Genomic DNA, 20,115 nt, shown 5'->3' on the forward strand with positions numbered 1-20,115 from the left:
CGCCCCCTCCAGGGGTATTCCCCCCTTGCGCCCAATGATTCCAGGTAGGCTCTGGACCCACCATGACCCTGACCTGGATAAGGGGTTACAGATAATGAATGAATGAATGAAACTAATATAGACCAAAAAAAATGAACATTGCACCTAAGAATCAATAGTAACTGTCTGTATCTGAGCAGTAGGGGAACAAAAAGTGACTGGGAGATGAAGGAGTGAATTAAGATGTTGAGGACACACATGTGTAAAGATGTGGAAATTCTTCTGTTTTTTTTTTTTTCATACCTCTTCTCAAGTCCTTATGAGAGTAGAGTAATATATATATATTCCAGAGGGAGACTAGATCATATCTATGCTGTAATAAACCTTATTCCAGAAGAAAAATGATGATTCATTTTCCATATTCTGTTCATAAATGGATAATTAAGTAGCTTTTTGCTGTGATTCTTAGAGATCTATGACAGACCTGCTGTAATTAACCTCTGTCCCAGATGAAAAAGGAACACTGATAAAGAGAAAAAAAAGTATCGACAGTGTCTCAGTACTGTACTGTAATACTCCGGCCTTATATCTACATGGATATCGTATCCTAACATTAAAACATGGTGCATTAGAAAAGACATGGTGGAGCTAATGATGGGAGTGTTGATCTTTGCCCTCGATGACTGGCTTTGAGTCATCTGAGCCCATTTTCAATGACCAGACAAGACTAATGCTTCAATGATGTCATTTACTGTACGGAGGTGAAAAGGCAGCTCTCAAGGACAGCACTCCCTCACTCCGTCTCTGTCTCACCCTGGGATTTACACGCTCATCCTGTTTCTGACACGGACCAATGGCAAAGGATAACTGTCACCCCTGGCACCGGGGCTATTGTGTCGATAACTCTGAGAGATAAACTGCCCACTCTCTTACTGTAAAGCAAGGAAATGATCCTCTCTCTCTGTGTGTGTGTCTCTCTCTCAAACACACACACACACACACACACACAGTTCCTGAAGACTGTTTAGAGCATCAATGTGTATACAGCGAACACGTTTCCATAATTCTGGCCTTATGCATTCACTGTCTTTTACCTTCAGTTGTCAGGGAAAGTTTATATGATCTGTCTAACCTTGACACTAACATTAAGGAAATCTTCCGTCCACTGCCTCTCAGGCCATAGAGCCCTGTATCTTGCAGCAGGGAGGCAGAAGAACAATGAGATAAAGAATGAGAAAAAGTAGAGTGAAAGGGTTACATTGTCATTGTGTGTGAGTTTTATTGGAACAAAAATGGACAGTAGAGCAGCCCCCAATTTGTCAAAATGTTTAATGAGTGTGTCCACAAAGTCCTAAATACATGCACACACAAACACACACACACACACACACACACACACACACACACACACACACTCCACTAGCAGTGTGGCTAGTCTGCTTCTCTGACACAAGGCCCTATTTTGATATATTTTCCTATTTCTCAGTGTGTTACTTAGGTCTCAGAGGGAGGAAATCTGATCTCCTTTAGTCTGATGGGATCCATATTTGGGTTAAAGCCCTCCGTCAGGACCCCGCAAGGGGAGCCCTCGAGGTCAACAGCTGACTAATTTTTAAATGGATGAACTACACTGAGACCAGATGTAGAAAAGCCTGTGCCAATAAAATTCACATCCTGTAAAAAATGTAACTGTTTCTTTCTCTCTCTCTCTGTTCCACTGCCTCCTGTTGTGAGGGACAACTCTAACTGTATTCACTAAAGAAAACAGAGACAATTCTGAGCATTCACCACTTAAACTAATAACCTCCACTGGTCCTTCAACTTCAACTCAGTCATTTTACATCTTTTCTGTACAGCGGCTGAGAAATATATGTGAGAAAACATCAATATTAATGTTTGAAGTCGTAATATGTTGCTTCTGTTACTTTAAAACATTAATTTCACAATTCAAACATGGCCGCTGTAACTTTTATTTGTCACTCTTTATCTCCCACAACACTGTTTTACAACTTTTGTATGTGTTTTAATGTATTAATTTCATTCAAGTGTGTTTTATGACTCATATTTCCGTATTTTGCCACAGTCCCATTTTTTAGGCAGTGGTCTTTTATAGAACCATAAACTCTCAAAGAAATATCTTTGTGCATAAACGATTCCTTTTAAAAACCATTATTTAAAAACATTTACAGCACGATTTCCTCTTTAACCTGAAGCTTTTAAACCTGCCGTAAAGAGTTCTTCAATAAATACTTAATGGCGTAAATATCACTGTTGTGAAATAATCCAGTTTGAGCACTAAAAAAAACTGTACACATTTGCTTTGATAACATTGTTGAAAGCTGAAAATAAAGGGGGGACCTGGAGGTTGTGGGTTCGATAAAATATAACATTTATATCTAATATAGATTGGTGGCACGGAGGTTGTGGGTTCGATTCCCGCTCCGGGTGACTGTCTGTGAGGAGTGTGGTGTGTTCTCCCTGTGTCTGCGGTTTTTTCTCCGGGTGACTGTCTGTGAGGAGTGTGGTGTGTTCTCCCTGTGTCTGCGTGGGTTTTCTCCGGGTGACTGTCTGTGAGGAGTGTGGTGTGTTCTCCCTGTGTCTGCGTGGGTTTTCTCCCGGTGACTGTCTGTGAGGAGTGTGGTGTGTTCTCCCTGTGTCTGCGTGGGTTTTCTCCCGGTGACTGTCTGTGAGGAGTGTGGTGTGTTCTCCCTGTGTCTGCGTGGGTTTTCTCCGGGTGACTGTCTGTGAGGAGTGTGGTGTGTTCTCCCTGTGTCTGCGTGGGTTTTCTCCCGGTGACTGTCTGTGAGGAGTGTGGTGTGTTCTCCCTGTGTCTGCGTGGGTTTTCTCCGGGTGACTGTCTGTGAGGAGTGTGGTGTGTTCTCCGTGTCTGCGTGGGTTTCCTCTGGGTGACTGTCTGTGAGGAGTGTGGTGTGTTCTCCCTGTGTCTGCGTGTGTTTCCTCCGGGTGACTGTCTGTGAGGAGTGTGGTGTGTTGTCCCTGTGTCTGCGTGGGTTTCCTCCGGGTGACTGTCTGTGAGGAGTGTGGTGTGTTGTCCCTGTGTCTGCGTGGGTTTCCTCCGGGTGACTGTCTGTGAGGAGTGTGGTGTGTTCTCCCTGTGTCTGCGTGGGTTTCCTCCGGGTGACTGTCTGTGAGGAGTGTGGTGTGTTTTTCCTGTGTCTGCGTGGGTTTCCTCCGGGTGACTGTCTGTGAGGAGTGTGGTGTGTTCTCCCTGTGTCTGCGTGGGTTTCCTCCGGGTGACTGTCTGTGAGGAGTGTGGTGTGTTCTTCCTGTGTCTGCGTGGGTTTCCTCCGGGTGACTGTCTGTGAGGAGTGTGGTGTGTTCTCCCTGTGTCTGCGTGGGTTTCCTCCGGGTGACTGTCTGTGAGGAGTGTGGTGTGTTCTCCCTGTGTCTGCATGGGTTTCCTCTGGGTGACTGTCTGTGAGGAGTGTGGTGTGTTCTCCCTGTATCTGCTTGGGTTTCCTCCGGGTGCTCCGGTTTCCTCCCACAGTCCAAAAAAAAAAAAAAACACACATTGGTAGGTGGATTGGTGACTCAAAAGTGTCCATAGGTGTGAGTGAATGTGTGTGTCTGTGTTGCCCTTTGAAGGACTGGCGCTCCCTCCAGGGTGTATTCCCACCCAATGATTCCAGGTAGGCTCTGGACCCACCGCGACCCTGAACTGGATAAAGGTTACAGATAATGAATGAATGAATGAAAATAAAGGTATGTTTTATTGGCATTAAGCAAAGTATGGACACAGGACCAAAACAGGAATTGTGTGAAATGTAATGTGAAAAAAAGTGAAACACATTTATTGTCATTACACAACAGTGTAACAAATGTGTGCCTTTGTATTTAACCCATCTGTGGCAGTAAACACACACACTACACCAGGGGCACGGAGCACACACACCCCTGGAATACCTCTGGATGATGTAAGTCAGCAGGCATCTCGGCCTTGCTGACACAAAGGAAAGAATGAGGAGTGTCATCTCTCTGAAATGCTAACTTTATAACAGACTGAAATATATCACTAATGTGAAAGTGTTTCTATTGGTTCATTCATCGCAAAATATTTAGTATTAAGTTAAAGTACAGGGGACATTCAAATTAGCTCCAAACATGAAAGCCAACAACAACAACAACACCAAGTGAAAAAATAATAATAAGAAGGATGTAGCCATGGAGTATGAAGGCCTTAATGGCTCTGGTTGCCAGGTGGTCTCTCGTTTGTGAGAGCATATAGGCACTTCCACTTTGGCTTTAATCTCTGTGTGCTTTTTCCCCTCTTTCTCTCCATTTCAGCAGCTCCCACCCATCTTTCACTTCACCTCACTCTCCATTTCGTCCTTCACACTGGCGCCATATTGTGCAGCTGTGAGTGTGAGCATGTGTGTTTGTGTGTGTGTGTGTGAGAGTGTGTGCATGCATGCGATTGATGTGTTTAAGATGACTGTGCGGCTGGGTTGCAGTGTGCCAGCACTTGTAGCCAGGCAGATGGTGACCTGAGCTTGAACCTGTCTTCACGCTCATTTGTTCAGCTGGCTTTCATTTCGCTTGCGTTTGGAGTGCAGACTCCAGGAGACTGCAATTCACAGACGTGACCACCAGATGGCGGTGCAGACCACCTTATCACGAGCACGGCCAGGAAATGCTTTCCATGATTTCCTTCCCCCAGCACCCTGTTGTCTTTACTTTTTGCCATGTCTGCAGCACAAGGAATAATGCAAAAATTATTACAATTATTATTATTATTATTATTATTATTATTATTATTATTATTATTATTATTATTATTATTTATTATTATTTATTTTATTTATTTTTATTAGTAGTAGCAGCAGTAGTAGTAAAATGTCAGTGTTCACTAATAATCTGTTGAAGGACCTTGATTCTTCTGATTTTATACAGAACAAAAAAAATATATTGTAACTAAAGTTATAGGCTTTTAAACGTTTTATTATTATTTATTTATTTAATTTTTTTGGGAGGGCTTTTATTATATCCTTAGAGAAGAAGAAAACACAAAATATGAAATACATATATACAAAATATAGTGGCTTATTTCCCCCCATCTTTCCTTTTTTCTTCATATATAATTTAGTACAATTTGTTTATGTAATTTATTTGAATTTAATGTAATTTTTGTAGCACATTTCTGGGAAAATTTATAATCAATAAATATATATATATAAACTGTCAAAATATCAATTTACATATTATCGCTGTCCAATTAAAAAACATGTATCTCCCAAAACAGGAGAAGGAAAAAACGTCTTAACTTTCAATGGGAGTGAATGTAAAAAAAGGTTTTATTCCAAGAAATTTTGAAGAATTTATTACATCATTAATTTTTCATACGATGTGAAGGACAGCTGCTCAAATGATGTAAGAAACTAACAATCAACACAAATAGAAATACATTTTTTAAATTGGACAGTGAAGATATAATGCCATTTAATAGTAGTTTACAGATATTAATCATAATACGGCATTGATAGCATATACACTGGAAGACGTCTACAAGAGGAAAGGCTAGATATACACACTCACACTCACACTGCTGTTCATATACATACACACATTACAATAAAAATGCAACACATACCACCACAATAACTAGGGAAATTAAGCAAGGTCCCAATCTACGCCCTGAGAGAAGAAGAGCATGTGCGGTGTTTTAACAGCTGTATCACTTCAAAATATGAATCAGTTGTTCGTTGTGTAGTGAAAAGTTCACTCGTGTAATCTGATTCACTTAAATATATATAAAATATAGGATATAAAAATACCCTACCGAAGAAAGGGCACTCACTGAAGCTCCTTATTTACAATCCACATCTGCATCAGCCTCAACTCAAACTCAGATTACTATCAGTAACAATGTCAGGATTCTGGTGTCCCACACTTTCACTGGGAGCACACTTACGAAAAGGGATTCACTCTCTTTTACCTGGAATTAACCGACAGAAAGTAACAGTGTGCTGTAGAGTGTCTCGGTGCAGGACGAGAGGTCACATATAGAAGTGCACTCTCATCTCTTTTCATTTCAAATCAGCATTCCATCTTATCTGAGTTTGCAGTGTTACACATGTGCCTGTGCACACACAAACACACACACACACACACACACACACACACACAAACGTATGCACAAAAACCGGTCATCCATCACCATCCCAGAGCTCTGGATGAATATGGGGAATACACACACACGGACACACACACACACATGCACAGTGTGTAACCACATGCATTCTCATTGCATGCACAAAAGCAGTAAAGTTCCTTTAGTATTGCCTTTCCCTCACTGTATATATATATGTGTGTGTGTGTGTGTGTGTGTGTGTGTGTGTGTGTGTGTGTGTGTGTAAGTGTGTAAGTGTGTGTGTTTGCTCTCAGGCAGGGGCTTATGAATCGATGATCATGTGGTATAAGGGAGATAGATGGCGGTGAGCTCCGTCTTGTCTCCTCTAATTGTAAAATATTAGTTACATTAGAGTGAGTGCAGTGATTAATGGAACTTATTTGGAGGTGGCCCTCTCCTGGTCCGCCCCTTCTAAAGTCCTCTCCACCGACTTCTTCCAAATTGAGTGATTTCACTTACAGCAGACAAATAGGACTCAGACAGAGAGAGAGAGAGAGAGAGAGAGAGAGAGAGAGAGAGACAGAGAGAGAGAGAGAGAGAGAGAGAGAGAGAGAGAGAGAGTAGGAGGAAGAGCTGCAAGAAGGAAGGAAAACCAAGAACAAGTAAAGTAGCAAAGGTGAACGATAGAGAAACCATCTTGAGAATGTCTTCAATTTGCTGTGCTGCTGGCCACATATGCCATTATTTTAACATTCAGTATCATATCAATATAACAATCTGTAACCATTGTCTAAACTGCACTTTGTAGGTGTAGGAAAACATCACTGCATCACTCTTAGAAAACCTCAGAGAGGAAGATGATATAAGGAAGACCAGGATGAACATATGAAATACTAAAAAAAATAATATTATAACACAATAGTTATTACACAATCACTGCTCTTGTTGTCCACTTTTCTCCCTGTTTTCCAGTGGTCACAGAGCAGATATTATTGAGGAGGTGGATCATTGTCAGAGCTGCAGTGACACTGTCATGATGGTGGTTTGTTAGTGTGTGCACGAGTGGATCAGACATAGCAGTGAAATACTTAAAAGCTGTTCGATACAACTGCCTCATTGGTCAGTCTCGTAGAAGTCAGAGAAAGTAGCTCATCTAATGCTGCCCAGTTTGTGTGGGTCATCCTCTAGTCCTTCATCAGTGGGCACAGGACACTATTGGCTGGATATTTTGGTTGGTGGAATATTCTCATTCAAGTAGTGACAGGGTTTATAAACTCCAGCAGCTCTGCTGTGTCTGATCCGTTTGTACCAGCACAACTAACACACCACCACCACGTCAGTGTCACTGCAGCACTGAGAACAAATCATATCTGCTCTGTGCTGTTTGCTCGGGGTGGGGTGAGGGGACACTGAAGAACTGGTTTGAATGTGGCAAACAAAGTATGCAGAGCAACAGATTGGCTACATTTTGTAATTGCAGTACTACACACTCCTGTATGGTCAATAGGCTGAGAGAATGGACAGTGAGTGAAGAAACAAGGATGTGTTCAGAAAGTTTTGGTTGATTAGTGTATGTACACAGTAGAATCAAGTTAGTTCAATATACAATTTAATTAAGTGCCATTTCCACTTGTACTTCACACACAAACACACACATACACACCTGCAGCAGGCTAATAAAATCAATAATGAGGTACTGTTATTGCTGATGTGTAAAGTGCAGTAATTCCTATAAGGGAATCTGGATTCTCCTGCCTGGAAACAGTCAGTGTGTCATTGATAGGAAAACTGTTACAGCAACATGAGAGGCTCATACTGACCTGACCCTTATACACACTCTCTCTAACACTCTCTCCCTCTCTCTCTCTCTCTCACACACACACACACACACAAACACAAACACACACAGATACATCAATGCCTCCTCTCGCCCTTTCTCATCTTTGTTTATATCTTCATATCTTCCTCCTGTGCCTGGCCGAGGGGAGGATGTGTGGACCGCTGTTGTTTGGCCTGTTTTAATTGGCCGAGAGACCTTGAGGGGCACCTTGTATCTAGGGGCACTCTGACTCTCTCTCTCTCTGTCTCTCTCTCTCTCTCTCTCTCTCTCTCTCTCTCTCTCTCTTTCACACACACACACACATCATCTATGTGTATTGCTTTTTATTATTTTCAGTGTAACACAGTAAACTAATGCAGTTTTGTTGTTCTTTTGTATTCTTTTACAAATTATAAACACACACACACACACACACACAATCAAATACACAGTTGCAGACATCCATCATGTATGTGCAGTGATAGGTCAGCAGTAGAATGTGCAGCTCTGAGCTCTGCTGGGATGGACAAGGAAGAAGTAGAACTATAGGCGAGTACTCATGAACTCTACATCCCTAGGCCACACACACACACACACACACACACACACACACACACACACACACACTTGTCCTGTCGAGACGGGCTGACACACTATTCTCATCACATGATGAATTTACTGCTCTTTACCCATGAGCCTCTGTAACTCTTGGCCAATCACAGCACTGAATGAAGGTCCATTGCGGAGGCTCGGAGTTTATCTTGTTCAGCTGAAGCTGTGCTGATGTGCTGACTAAAAAAGTCCTCCATAAAAACTTTGATGTCTTCAGCATGCTGTAACAAGCACAGAGATCAAGACATGGGACGAAGCATGCGGACTAATGTAGGCTTATATAACACCCCGTATAAACGTCACTACTAGACATGACGGTTTCATTGGTTAAGAAGGGTACATGCTCTGAAATGCTTCTTTTTATATTTTCTTTCATTATCCTTCACCCATAGCTTAGTGAAACATGTCGAGAGGTTCTGTGGAAAGTGTGAAATCTGCACCTTTGTATATAGAGAAGTCATGTCCATAATAAAACAGAATAAAGCTGACACATTCAATTAAGTGTAAAAATATTGGCTAATAATTATATACAAGTTATATACAAGAAACATTCTATGCTAATTTACAGTAAAACATCTATAAAAACTTCACACTAATAAAGATGGCAAGTACTGAAGCACAATGAAAGCATGAGACGGAGAGAGTGAGCGCCGGAAAGAAAGGAAGAGAGTGAGAAAACACAGAGTAGAGCCTATTTCTGAGCCGTTGTTAACAGGTCCTTCTGGTGCAGCAATTAATGATCTAGTTCAGTATTTAGCATGGGACCCGATTCCCCAGCGAGGCTTTTGGAGATTTTCTTTTGATACAACAATTCCTCCCCTCCCTCTCGGTGTGTATTCCTATGAGTTATTTGTGTGTTGGTTTTCTAGTTAACCAGCGAGCGAGACCACTTCACCAATTCCCCAATCCACAGCCCAGTTTTCATGAGAGCAGCGTTCAGCACAAAGCTCCTAATAAAGAAATGAATTCAAAATAAAAGGAAATAAATTCCCACTGGGGCCGAGAGGATGCTGGATGAGGATTTTTCATAAATCAACACATCCCTGCGCAGTCTTAGCTTTTGTTGGAGTTGCTCTCAGGAAAATCCTTAACGTTTGATATAAGAGATAGTGACGCTAATTAACACATTAACAACACAAAAAGTTTACTCCTTTCGTCTTTCAGTCGGGTTAACTGTGATCATTGATCATAATATTGCTTTAGACAGATGGGCAAATAAACAGTTAACAGACAGGGAGAGAGGCAAACATGCAGATAAGTAGACAGACAAACAACAAGTAGATCAATAAAAAGATACGCAGACAGAGATTGGCAGCAGGCAGACGAATAGATCGATGGATAAATATATAGACAGGCACAAAGGCAGACGCACAGACAGACATGAATATATATAGAGATGTATACATCTCTATACAGGACATGCCATTGGTTTATTTAACATACTTTAAAGTATAAAATTTGTTTTGCAGTCAAAATCCAAAGCTACATTTTACAATAATGAGAACAGTAACTGTTTTGTTGCTATGACAATGTAAAACTGCTAGCAAATGCTTGTGGTATGAAAACACTGTGAGCTTTACACTATAAATACATGTAAACTATAAATACACACTGCACTGGCCTGGCACTGGGACTGAATGGAGCTGTGTTGGAGTCTGTGGGTCTGTGAGTGATTACAGTGTATTGAGTGTATTACAGCGGGGTCAGGTTTGGAGGAGTGTAATGTGCGGCTTTAGTGTGGACCCTTCCTCAGCGGGGTTTAGGGAGCAGGTGGGGAGAGATAGTGTGTGGCGCTGGAGCGTTGCGGGGGATTTGAATGTTTGGACGGCGCTCTTTGCTGAGTAATCTCCCAGCCTTTATAACACACAGGTTATTATTGGCCGACAGATGGTGCATCACATTTTACTGCTCACACCTTCTGTGGCTCGTGCTTTCCCCAGACACACACTCTCGCTCTCACACTCTCTCTCTGTTTTTCTCTCTTTTCACTCACTTCAGAGAGAGGAGGGTGACACACACACACACAAGTACACACACACACAACACAGATACTGAGCAAAAAGCTCACAGTCACATAAATATCCTTCACAAAGGGTACTTAGCTTTTTTTTTTCACAGAGAGATGTTTCAGATTTTTTTTTTTCCCCACAAGGGCACGTACACGCACCATTTTGTCGGCACACAAGTAAATTCCCCATTGTACAGGTTAATTAGGCAGTGCTTTGAAATGCAGTGGCTTAGTCCACATTTCCCTTCTTAGAAATACATCCATTGCCAAGAATTCTCTGATTAGCGCATTTATGGGGCTTCAAAAACACTATGGCCATTGTTGCTGTAAATATATCAACTAAAAAAAGCTCTTAAAGTTTGTGCACATAGGCCTCTTGCTTCAGTTATTTCTTCAACTATGTCGCCCATTAGAAGTTTAATGACCCATTGCTTTCATATGTTACCCTCAGAACTGGCAGATATTTCTAGTGATAACCAAAGCAATGTGTAATTATATCAATTATATGTTAATTATATCTCAATGAAACAAGCAGAGACTTTCTGTTGAACGTGCAGATTCCAATCGTCCGATCCATTCTCAGCCTGAACTCAGTGTGAAGTAGAATATTTGATAGATGTGTAACTTTTGTATGAAATATAGCTCACCCTTTGTGGGTGTACATGGGAATTTAAAATCAGCGTTGAACCTTAACCCTAATTTTAGTCTTAAACACAAAATTAGCCCCAGGCCGAAGCTCTGAAATGTTACAGTGCTCTTTCTGTTATTCTTCTTCAGGTCCATAACAGACTGTTTATGTGTATTTAGCACCACAGCGCCCCAATGGACAGGAGCTTTTTTAGTAAAATGCCAAAGAACAACTCAACGCACTGGAGCTTACTGCAAACTGCCCAGATGTGTCACTTCAGCTGATAGCCGCCCATGTCAGCAAGCACCATACACAGACAGATGGGTGAGAATGTGAGGCTTTCTAAAACTCATGGCCTCAACAAATGGGATCCTGAACATTTCTGCCATTTTTTGTTGACGCTGGAAGAAACACAAAAACAGTGAAACGGTCAGAATCACGAGGCTAAATATGTTATATCACGTATCGCCAACTGTATAAATCATTTACTTGTTTAAGTACATATGAATAATGTAGAGCACTAATTATGCTGGCCCTGCAAGGGTTAATACTCAAAGCTTATCAGACACAGAGGCTGGAATCATTTCTGCAGTGTGGGCAAAGAGGATATGCTTCAATCACACACTGAGAAAACGGAAGTCACTCAGACTCTCTGGCTCACTGTCTCGCTCCTTCATTCCTTCAACGTTTTCTCATTCATTCTCAGGGTAGAATTACTGTTTGTGAGCATCTGAAAGTCATTAGAGGTTCTGCAGTCCGTCAGGTGCCAGTTAACGTGCTCACACACATGCACAAACACACAAACACAAACACACACACACATACACACACTGGGGCAAATCTACACAAAACCACACACACACATGACACTCACAAGCTATTATTTTTCAAACAGACAAATCATATAAAACTCAAACACACACACACACACACACACACACACACACACTGGGGCAAATCGACACAAAACCACACACACACTCATGACACTCATAAGCTATTATTTTTCAAACAGACAAATCATATAAAAATCAAACACACACACACACACACACACACACACACACACACACACACACCATAAAAGTGCTGAAGCCCTGCAGGTTCTTTCTGCTGTGCAGGGCTGGGGATTCGTCATGTGCTGATGAGCTGCTATAATAATATATGAGCAAATCACAAGCATTCTGCAAATTAATCATTTTCCTAACCCCCACCCCCCCCCCCACACACACACACACACCACCCCCCCAACATGGTCTGCCTCTTTCTTTTTCTTTCTCTTATCTTCTTCTTTCTACCTCTTAGATATTCTCTCTTTTTCAACTTACTATGTATATTTCTATCACTATATTTATCTCTCTCTGTTAATCATGCACTTGCTCTCTCTCTCTCTCTCTCTCTCTCTCTCTCTCTCTCTTTGTTGTGCTGTTCTTGTATGGAGGTGAGAGCCACTCTCTCACAGATGGTAACTCTGGCATCAGATGGAATTTATATAAGAGTGGATTTGATTACATGCCAAACCACCACCATGCATGCCTGTGTGTGTGTGTGTGTGTGTGTGTGTGTGTGTGTGTGTGTGTGTGTGTGTGTATGTTATTGCTTGAATACCACAACACCAAACGCAACCCAGGCTTATGCCTCTTTGTATGGCATCATGTGCATCGTGTTTATTTGTTTGTATATAAGCTCATGTGCTCTCGTGTCTGTCAGAGACTGTGTGTTCATCTTTGTGAGTGTGTGAGTGAGACAGAAAAGAAGAGCGAGAGAGAGAGAGAGAGAGAGAGAGAGAGAGAGAGAGAGAGAGGAGAGAGAGAGAGAGAGAGAGAGAGAGAGAGAGAGAGAGTATGACCAAGAGTGGAAGAGAGATATCAGGAAGACCACAAGAGGGAGTATGAAGAGAAAGAACATGAGAGAAAGAGATGTTCAGCATCCAGTTAAACTCCTCAGAAAGGTTAGACTATCAAAGAAGCGGATGGATAACAATTCAATTTCTCTCTCCTCACTCATTCTGCAAGAGCTGGATGAAGCGAGGGAGTGGGAGGTAGAAATGGAGTGAAACGGCAGAGGACTGTTGGAGGAAGTGGGCGTTATCGTTCATTTCCCCTCCTCCTCCACTGTCTGATCTCCCTACATGAGGCCTTCAGGGGTTAATTAGGCAATCCTGATAATAGCACACTAATGAAAATGAGTGCTCTCTCTCTCTCTCTCTCTCTCTCTCTCTCTCTCTCTCTCTCATTCTCTCACTCTTTTTGGGAAAAGAGTAATGAGAGTCCTCTTAATCTTAGTCTTCCTTTGTATCCAGTTTTTATTATTATTATTATTATTTTGTTCAGGATTTTTTTTGTGATCCAGGATGAATACTATATAAGACCAAATATCCACATTAGTCAAAGCTGTATTTTAAACCACAATGATTCTGGTGTATGTCACTCAGCACCTCACAATATGCTGCCAGTTCTGTACTCTGTGGGATGCGTGTGTGTAGTGTATGTGGAGAGAGAGAGAGAGAGAGAGAGAGAGAGAGAGAGAGAGAGAGAGAGAGAGAGAGAGAGAGAGGGAGAGAGAGAGAGAGAGGGAGAGGGAGAGAGAGAGAGAGAGAGAGAGAGAGGGAGAGAGAGAGGGGGAGAGAGAGAGAGGGAGAGAGAGAGAGAGAGGGAGAGGGAGAGAGAGAGAGAGAGAGAGAGAGAGAGAGGGAGAGGGAGAGAGAGAGAGAGAGAGAAAGAGAGAGAGAGAGAGTAGGAGGAGGGAGAGAAAAATAAAGTAATGAGACGCAGTGTGTAATTGTGTAAAAGAAAAAGACTGAGTAAAAGTTATAATGAGTAAAAGTTAAAGCGAGAGACATATAGGGTACATGTGAGAGAATCAGAGAGAGAGAGAGAGATGGTTTATTTAATCAACTCACAGGAGAAAGTAGAGAGGATAAATGAGTAAATGCAGTAGCTCACTGTGCCATTTTAAACATAGCACACACACACACACACACACACACACACACACACACACCACACATAGTTTTGGGCACCCACAGATGATCTCACTTCACACACACCCAGAATTAGACTAACCTGTATAAACAGAAATACATGAACACTGCTGACAAACTCAAACCTGCAGTTTATTTTGTATGTGTGTGTGTGTGTGTGTGTGTGTGTGTGTGTGAAGTATGGAGGTATTGATTTGGTGGCACTGTGATGTTTTTAATCTGATCAAAGCAGAACCTACTCTTTTTAGGAGTCCAAGCACTGTAGCTCTCCACATTTGTCTTGTTCTCAGTTGAAAATACAGGACAAAAATTGGACATTTTACAAACATCACACTTGAAGGAAAAATGCAGTGAGAGAGTGAGAATGAGAGAGAGAGAGAAAGAGAGAGAGAGAGAAAGAAAGAGAGAGAGAAAGAGAGACTCCCCAAAAATCCCACGGCATGAATTGATCCACTGAGCAATGTGTATTTTAAATTGCAATACAATTCAGTTCTTAGACAGTTAGAATGCAATTCAGCTTAATGCTGCATTTCTCTCAACTTTATAATATGAAATGTACAGTAATGCACCCACTGAGCAGTGTGCTGTCCACTCTTTACTGTACCAGTGTGTTTCAGTTGGGTTATATTCAGTTAAAGCTATCTTTAGTACTGTATTTCCAAAACATCATGACGTCATCAATATCACCATCATTGTTATACTCATCATTATTAGATAATAATTAGAACTATCTTGGTACATTTTTAAACTGACAATTTGGCAGTGTTACTTTCCGGAAACATTCGTTCTTCTTCTTCACAGAAGAAGCCAGCAGAGTGACACCTAGTCTCAGATTCTGTACCAAACCCAGGCAAGGCGGCCCCATGTGAAAGTCCTGCTTTATAGAGCGTAAAATAATTAGTGCAGGGACCACAAAGCAGTTTATTCTTTATCTCATGTGACTTTTAGATATGATAGGTCACATGTAAAAGTAATAAATAAACATATTAATAAATGCTGATGAAAAACAGATGAAAGGATCAGAGCTGGACTGAGCATAGCTGATACTCTGATAAAAACAGGCCTAATCCTAGGGTTTGTGCCAAGTTTTATGAATCACACTGGATTGTTTTGTACTGCTTCTGATAATGACACTAATAATATTAATAATAACAATGACGCACAAATGAAAAAGGAAATAAAGTGTTAGCTTGTATATCTTGTGTATGCACTCTTTTACATTTACAATGTCTCTCCTGTTCCCTTCCTCCCTCTCTTCCTGACCCACACCAGGCTACAGTGCGTGTGGATCTTTTATTCATACAGGATTAAAAATGGATGCGCTCTTTACCTTAGACGGACCCTGCAATGACAATAACGGAAAGCTCAATCTGTGTTTTGCCGGCACTTCGGGAATGGAAAGTAGAAGGGGACGGAGAGCAGGGGAACGTGTGGGGAGGAGGGATAGAGGGATGGAAGGATGGAAGCAGACTTGTTGTGGGCAACGCTGGCTCGCTCTCTCTCTAAGTGTAAAATGGGATGAGGAAATTCTGCCTCTTGGACTTAGCGTAATGTAAGGGAGTGTGAAGTTAAAGGGCGCATGAATAAGAGGAGGGGGACTGGCATTGTGTGTGTCGGAGGCTCGCTTATCGAAAAATTCAGACAACTGGAACATCTAAAGCTCCAAAACTTGTAGCAATCCCCTTTGTGCTGGAGCCTGAGCAGACATTGTAGTCTTTGAAAGCCGCTGAGACTCCAAAGCCAAACACAAAGTGCTTATAAATCCTGTCTCTCTGCTGCCACACACAGAGTTTGTGTGTGTGTGTGTGTGTGTGTGTGTGTGCTTGGGTGGGGTGGTGGGGGGTTCATTCCGTTGATATCCATATTGCTTTGCTGCCACACCTTTAATGCAGCCTCTTTACATGCAGTGGACCTAGCCGGCTGCTATTTTAAACTCCATGTTAATTTGATTTAGTGCTTTTCAAATTGAATTGAGCAAAATGGAGAGCAAATGTACTGTTATTAATGTCCTAAAGTAGTGCACAGCTGAAAGTGTCTAGCTTGGCTCTAAGTGGACCAGCCCGATAAGAGAGCACTGATATGATAGGCACGTAATCTGCATCCCTCAAACAGGCTTGTGTGGGCTATTAAAGGCCTTTGTGTACAGCGCACTCATGATCAGATCCCGCTACAACTCCTCTGTCTGCCTGTTTTTAAAGAACTTTGCTGGAAGTTCCGCAGGATGACTCCGCTGCACAAAGCCACTGTCTGCATTTGAAAGGCTGAGGATGTTAGCTTTATAGGGAACATCTAGAAGCTTCAATACATACAAATGAATTCCAAAACTGGAGCCTACCCAGCATTCCTCCTCACTCGATAAAACACGTGGACTCTTGTTTTTTGTCCGTGTTTTTTTTCTCTCTGTATCTCTGAAACTGTAACTTTGTAAATGCAGTAAGGTAAACTTTTCCCCTGGAGGCCCATTGAGGAGGTGGCTGCCTACCAAGAACAGTCATAATTTACATTTCACAATCTCTCCAGGTCTCGGATTTTAACAGGTTGTTTTTACTGTGCCTTTAAGACTGCTAAATATAAATGATCTTGCTTGTGATTGGGTGTCTCGTCTGAAAAAGTTGTTCATTTCTTAAACTGGAGGAACAGATGGAGGCCTGTGCATGTGTTGTCTATGAGAGGCATTTCTCTTAGTGATTGACTGATAGAGTGACTGACCAAGAACAGAAACTTGCTGAAACACATGTGAGCGAGACCACATGAGCCTTCGCTTTAAATATTACCATAAAGGGATGCATTGTGGAGATATACAGTGGTATGAGTGTGTTTGTCAAACTCAGCTGTCCTGGAGGAAAATCCGTGACTGTATAGAAGATCCACATCAAAATATAGATCCTTATCTTTGTGCTGCCCTAAAAACCCCAGCTTCAGGTTGCGTCTCAAACAAACTCTATTACCGTGAACATGAAGTGGGTCCTACAGCTTGCAACCGTTTTCAAATTCTGCCAAATGAATCAGACAACCCCAGCCATTTTCTTTATTTTTTCTTTCTCAGAATGAAGAATGAAACCATTTAACTTTATTTTTAACCAAGCAATTACACTGATTAAATAAATAATTGTGATTGAATGAATGAATCCTTGGTCTTTTCAGACAGATCCAGAATTAATTTTTACATATGTTCATATCGTAACTTCTCAAAATGGAGTAAAATGATAAATGTTACAAACAGTAGAATAATCACAGATTAATTTTGTAAATCTGTGATGCTCTTTTGTTCAATTCAAAATTTTTCTGTACCACAATATTGCAGAATAAAAAAAAAAACAAAAATAAGTGAATAAAAAAAACACTGATTTGAAGCAAGAAAGCTTCTTAGGGACCTCTAATAAGGCATTATTGAAATGCCAGAAGGCACCTGTATTAAAAATGCTATGCAGCTGATGGTGTTCAGGCAAAACTAGGCTTAACTGTTCTTGTTGTAACTTCACAAAGCAAATAAGTAGTCCATATAGGAACTGAACTGAAAGGGTATATTTTAAAACTCTGGTTAGCAGCTAAATAAATAAATAAATAAATAAATACATAAATAAATAAATAAATAAATAAATAAATAAATAAATAAATAAATAAATCATATGGACTGTTTTTCTAGAGACAAGAAATGTAAAGGGCCACATTATGTCAATGTAAATATCCTATTTAATATTTAAAACAAGATGTCTCTGTAGCACCTCTCCTTTGAAAAGATATTTAGAAATACTCACTAGCTCAACTGCTGTTAAAGATGAAGTTTATGTCGCAGGACGACTTTTTAAAAATGACTTTGCTAGAGGACAAAGCATTTTCTCATGACTGATGATATAACCTGATCCCTCTGTTTCCCACAGGTCAGGGGGGTCAGAGGCCGTTCCAGTGCCGGTACTGTCCATACAGCGCCTCGCAGAAGGGCAACCTGAAGACCCACGTGTTATGTGTGCACCGCATGCCCTTCGACAACAGCCAGTACCCAGACCGCCGCTTCAAACGCTCTCGCATCGACTCGGATGCCTCCGGCAACTCCGAGGACGGTAACCCTGCCTCTTCTGGCCCACTGAGCAAGGGGGAAGGCTTATCTGGAGACATACTTCGCTCTTATGAGTGACATGGCCCGAGCATTGTCCAAGGATTTCTGAGAAGCCTTAAGGGGCTTGTAGTGACATCAATAGTCATCAAGCACCATCAGTTCCCAAACACCATTAGCCACCACAACCACAGACATTCACTATACAACAAAGTTTTGTAACTGAAATTACTAGCCATGCAGTCAGCAGGTGTGCTACTGAGCATGCTCAGACAGAGAGAATAAATGGACACTCCTTCAAGGAAGAGAGAGAGAGAGAGATAGTAAGATTATGAAGAATTATGAATTGTATAAATCATGGTCTGACAGGTCTGAAATGTAATCCGTAGCTTTTACTGTAGTTACCTGAAATGCTAGTTGAAAGGACTTTACAGAAGACATAAAAAATGGATCCGAAAAAAAAAGAACAGTCATTAAATCCTTCGAGTGACTTTTTTCGTCCCCAAAATAATGCTTTTATCAGAAAAACGATCCGCGTGAACGATTTGGCGATAGTTGTCGGACGGAGGGGAGGGTATGGACGCGGGAGGAGGAGGCGGAGGGGAGACAGGGAAAAGATGGAAGAGAGCTGCTGCCGAACACACCCTTCAAGAACATGACACCGCCGGTGGCCATTTGCCCAGCGCCACTGACGCGGGAGGAGGGAGGGAGGCAGGGAACGGACAGAGGGGTGGAAGGAGGGATGAGGGAGGAGAGGAGAGGAGAGGATGGAGGGGGGGGGGCCTTGGTGCCAGCCTGACTGGAGCTGTCATCGCAGAGGAAATCAATTCAACCCCCTCCTCCACATTTATCCCACCCCACCACCACCACCAACACCACCCCACCCCTTCCATGCTCTTCAAGAGAAACAGTAGTCATCTCTGCTGCAGCCGGGCCGTTGAAGGGGTCAGTTAGCCCCTGGAACTGCCCAGCAACTAGCCGCCTGGCAGCCCTCCCTCATGGAAAAGAAAAAAAAAAGCCAATATGACCACCAACAGGAAAAAAAAAATCAATGAAGTGTATTTACAGGCCCCATTAGAGTCTGAAGGTGTGTTATTTGTGCAGTTACACTTTGTCACTTGTTTGAGTATCGCATTTGGGGCAATGTGAGATGGGTAACCAGACGTTGAATGTGCTTATTTTCTTCACTGTACTCCTTGTTAGACAATGTGGACATGTGTCATTTTAAGTGGCCTGAGTGAAGGATTACATGAAGAGTGCATATGTAAAAGATATCAAAAGGGAGGACACCTTCATTAGTTTTCTTTTGCATCTTGAGTAGGCCTCTGGAATCTGATGAAAGGGATGAGTTTGAAGACTTGCAGCAGGACTATCTTCCTTAACAGAGAGCTTAAGAAGCAGTGGAAGAGGAGATACTGTAGATATGAAGTGTACAGAATCATTTTCCCCACTACCTGTCTGGAATCAAATTTCGGGATTATTTACAGTGTGCTTTTTTTTTTTTTAATTCTTCAAACATTTTGGTAAAATCCTGACAATTAACGTTTTGTAGTAAGCAGATGTCTCGTTTTTGCCTTTCCCCCAACAAGCTCCAGCTCCACTTTCATTCCTATTTGTAGAGCACTCAATGCTCTGAATGTTCCTCCATGAAAAAAGAAAGAAATAAGATTAACGACACATGGACTTTGGTTCCAGTGAAATCAAGCCTCTTAAAGAGCAAAATAAAGTGTATCAACTTTCATCGTACTTCCTTTTGTCAAAGGCTGGCAGGGGTAAGAAGGTAAACAGAGTATGGGCCTTTTATTGCACAAGCACAGTGTAGAAAATGCTGGGGGAGGGGAGGGGGATATTAATGTTTTGTGATAAAGAGAAATGATCCTCGACTTTAAGAAAGTCGATATCTTCCCGCTCAGCGAGGGGGAAACGCTCAACACTTAAACCCCA

At 41.7% G+C, this 20,115-nt stretch overlaps 1 protein-coding gene across 1 annotated transcript in view; it reads left to right on the forward strand.

The window, feature by feature from the left end:
- LOC136678741 (zinc finger protein 536-like) overlaps window positions 1-18,252 on the forward strand; it is a 207,698-nt gene extending 189,446 nt beyond the window's left edge. The window contains 1 exon segment of the mRNA XM_066656865.1: window positions 17,999-18,252. Within this exon segment, the coding sequence (XP_066512962.1) occupies window positions 17,999-18,252 (254 nt within the window).
- Window positions 18,253-20,115: the final 1,863 nt, after the last annotated feature.

Source organism: Hoplias malabaricus, chromosome Y, assembly GCF_029633855.1.
Source record: "Hoplias malabaricus isolate fHopMal1 chromosome Y, fHopMal1.hap1, whole genome shotgun sequence".
Classification (NCBI taxonomy): Eukaryota; Metazoa; Chordata; class Actinopteri; order Characiformes; family Erythrinidae; genus Hoplias; species Hoplias malabaricus.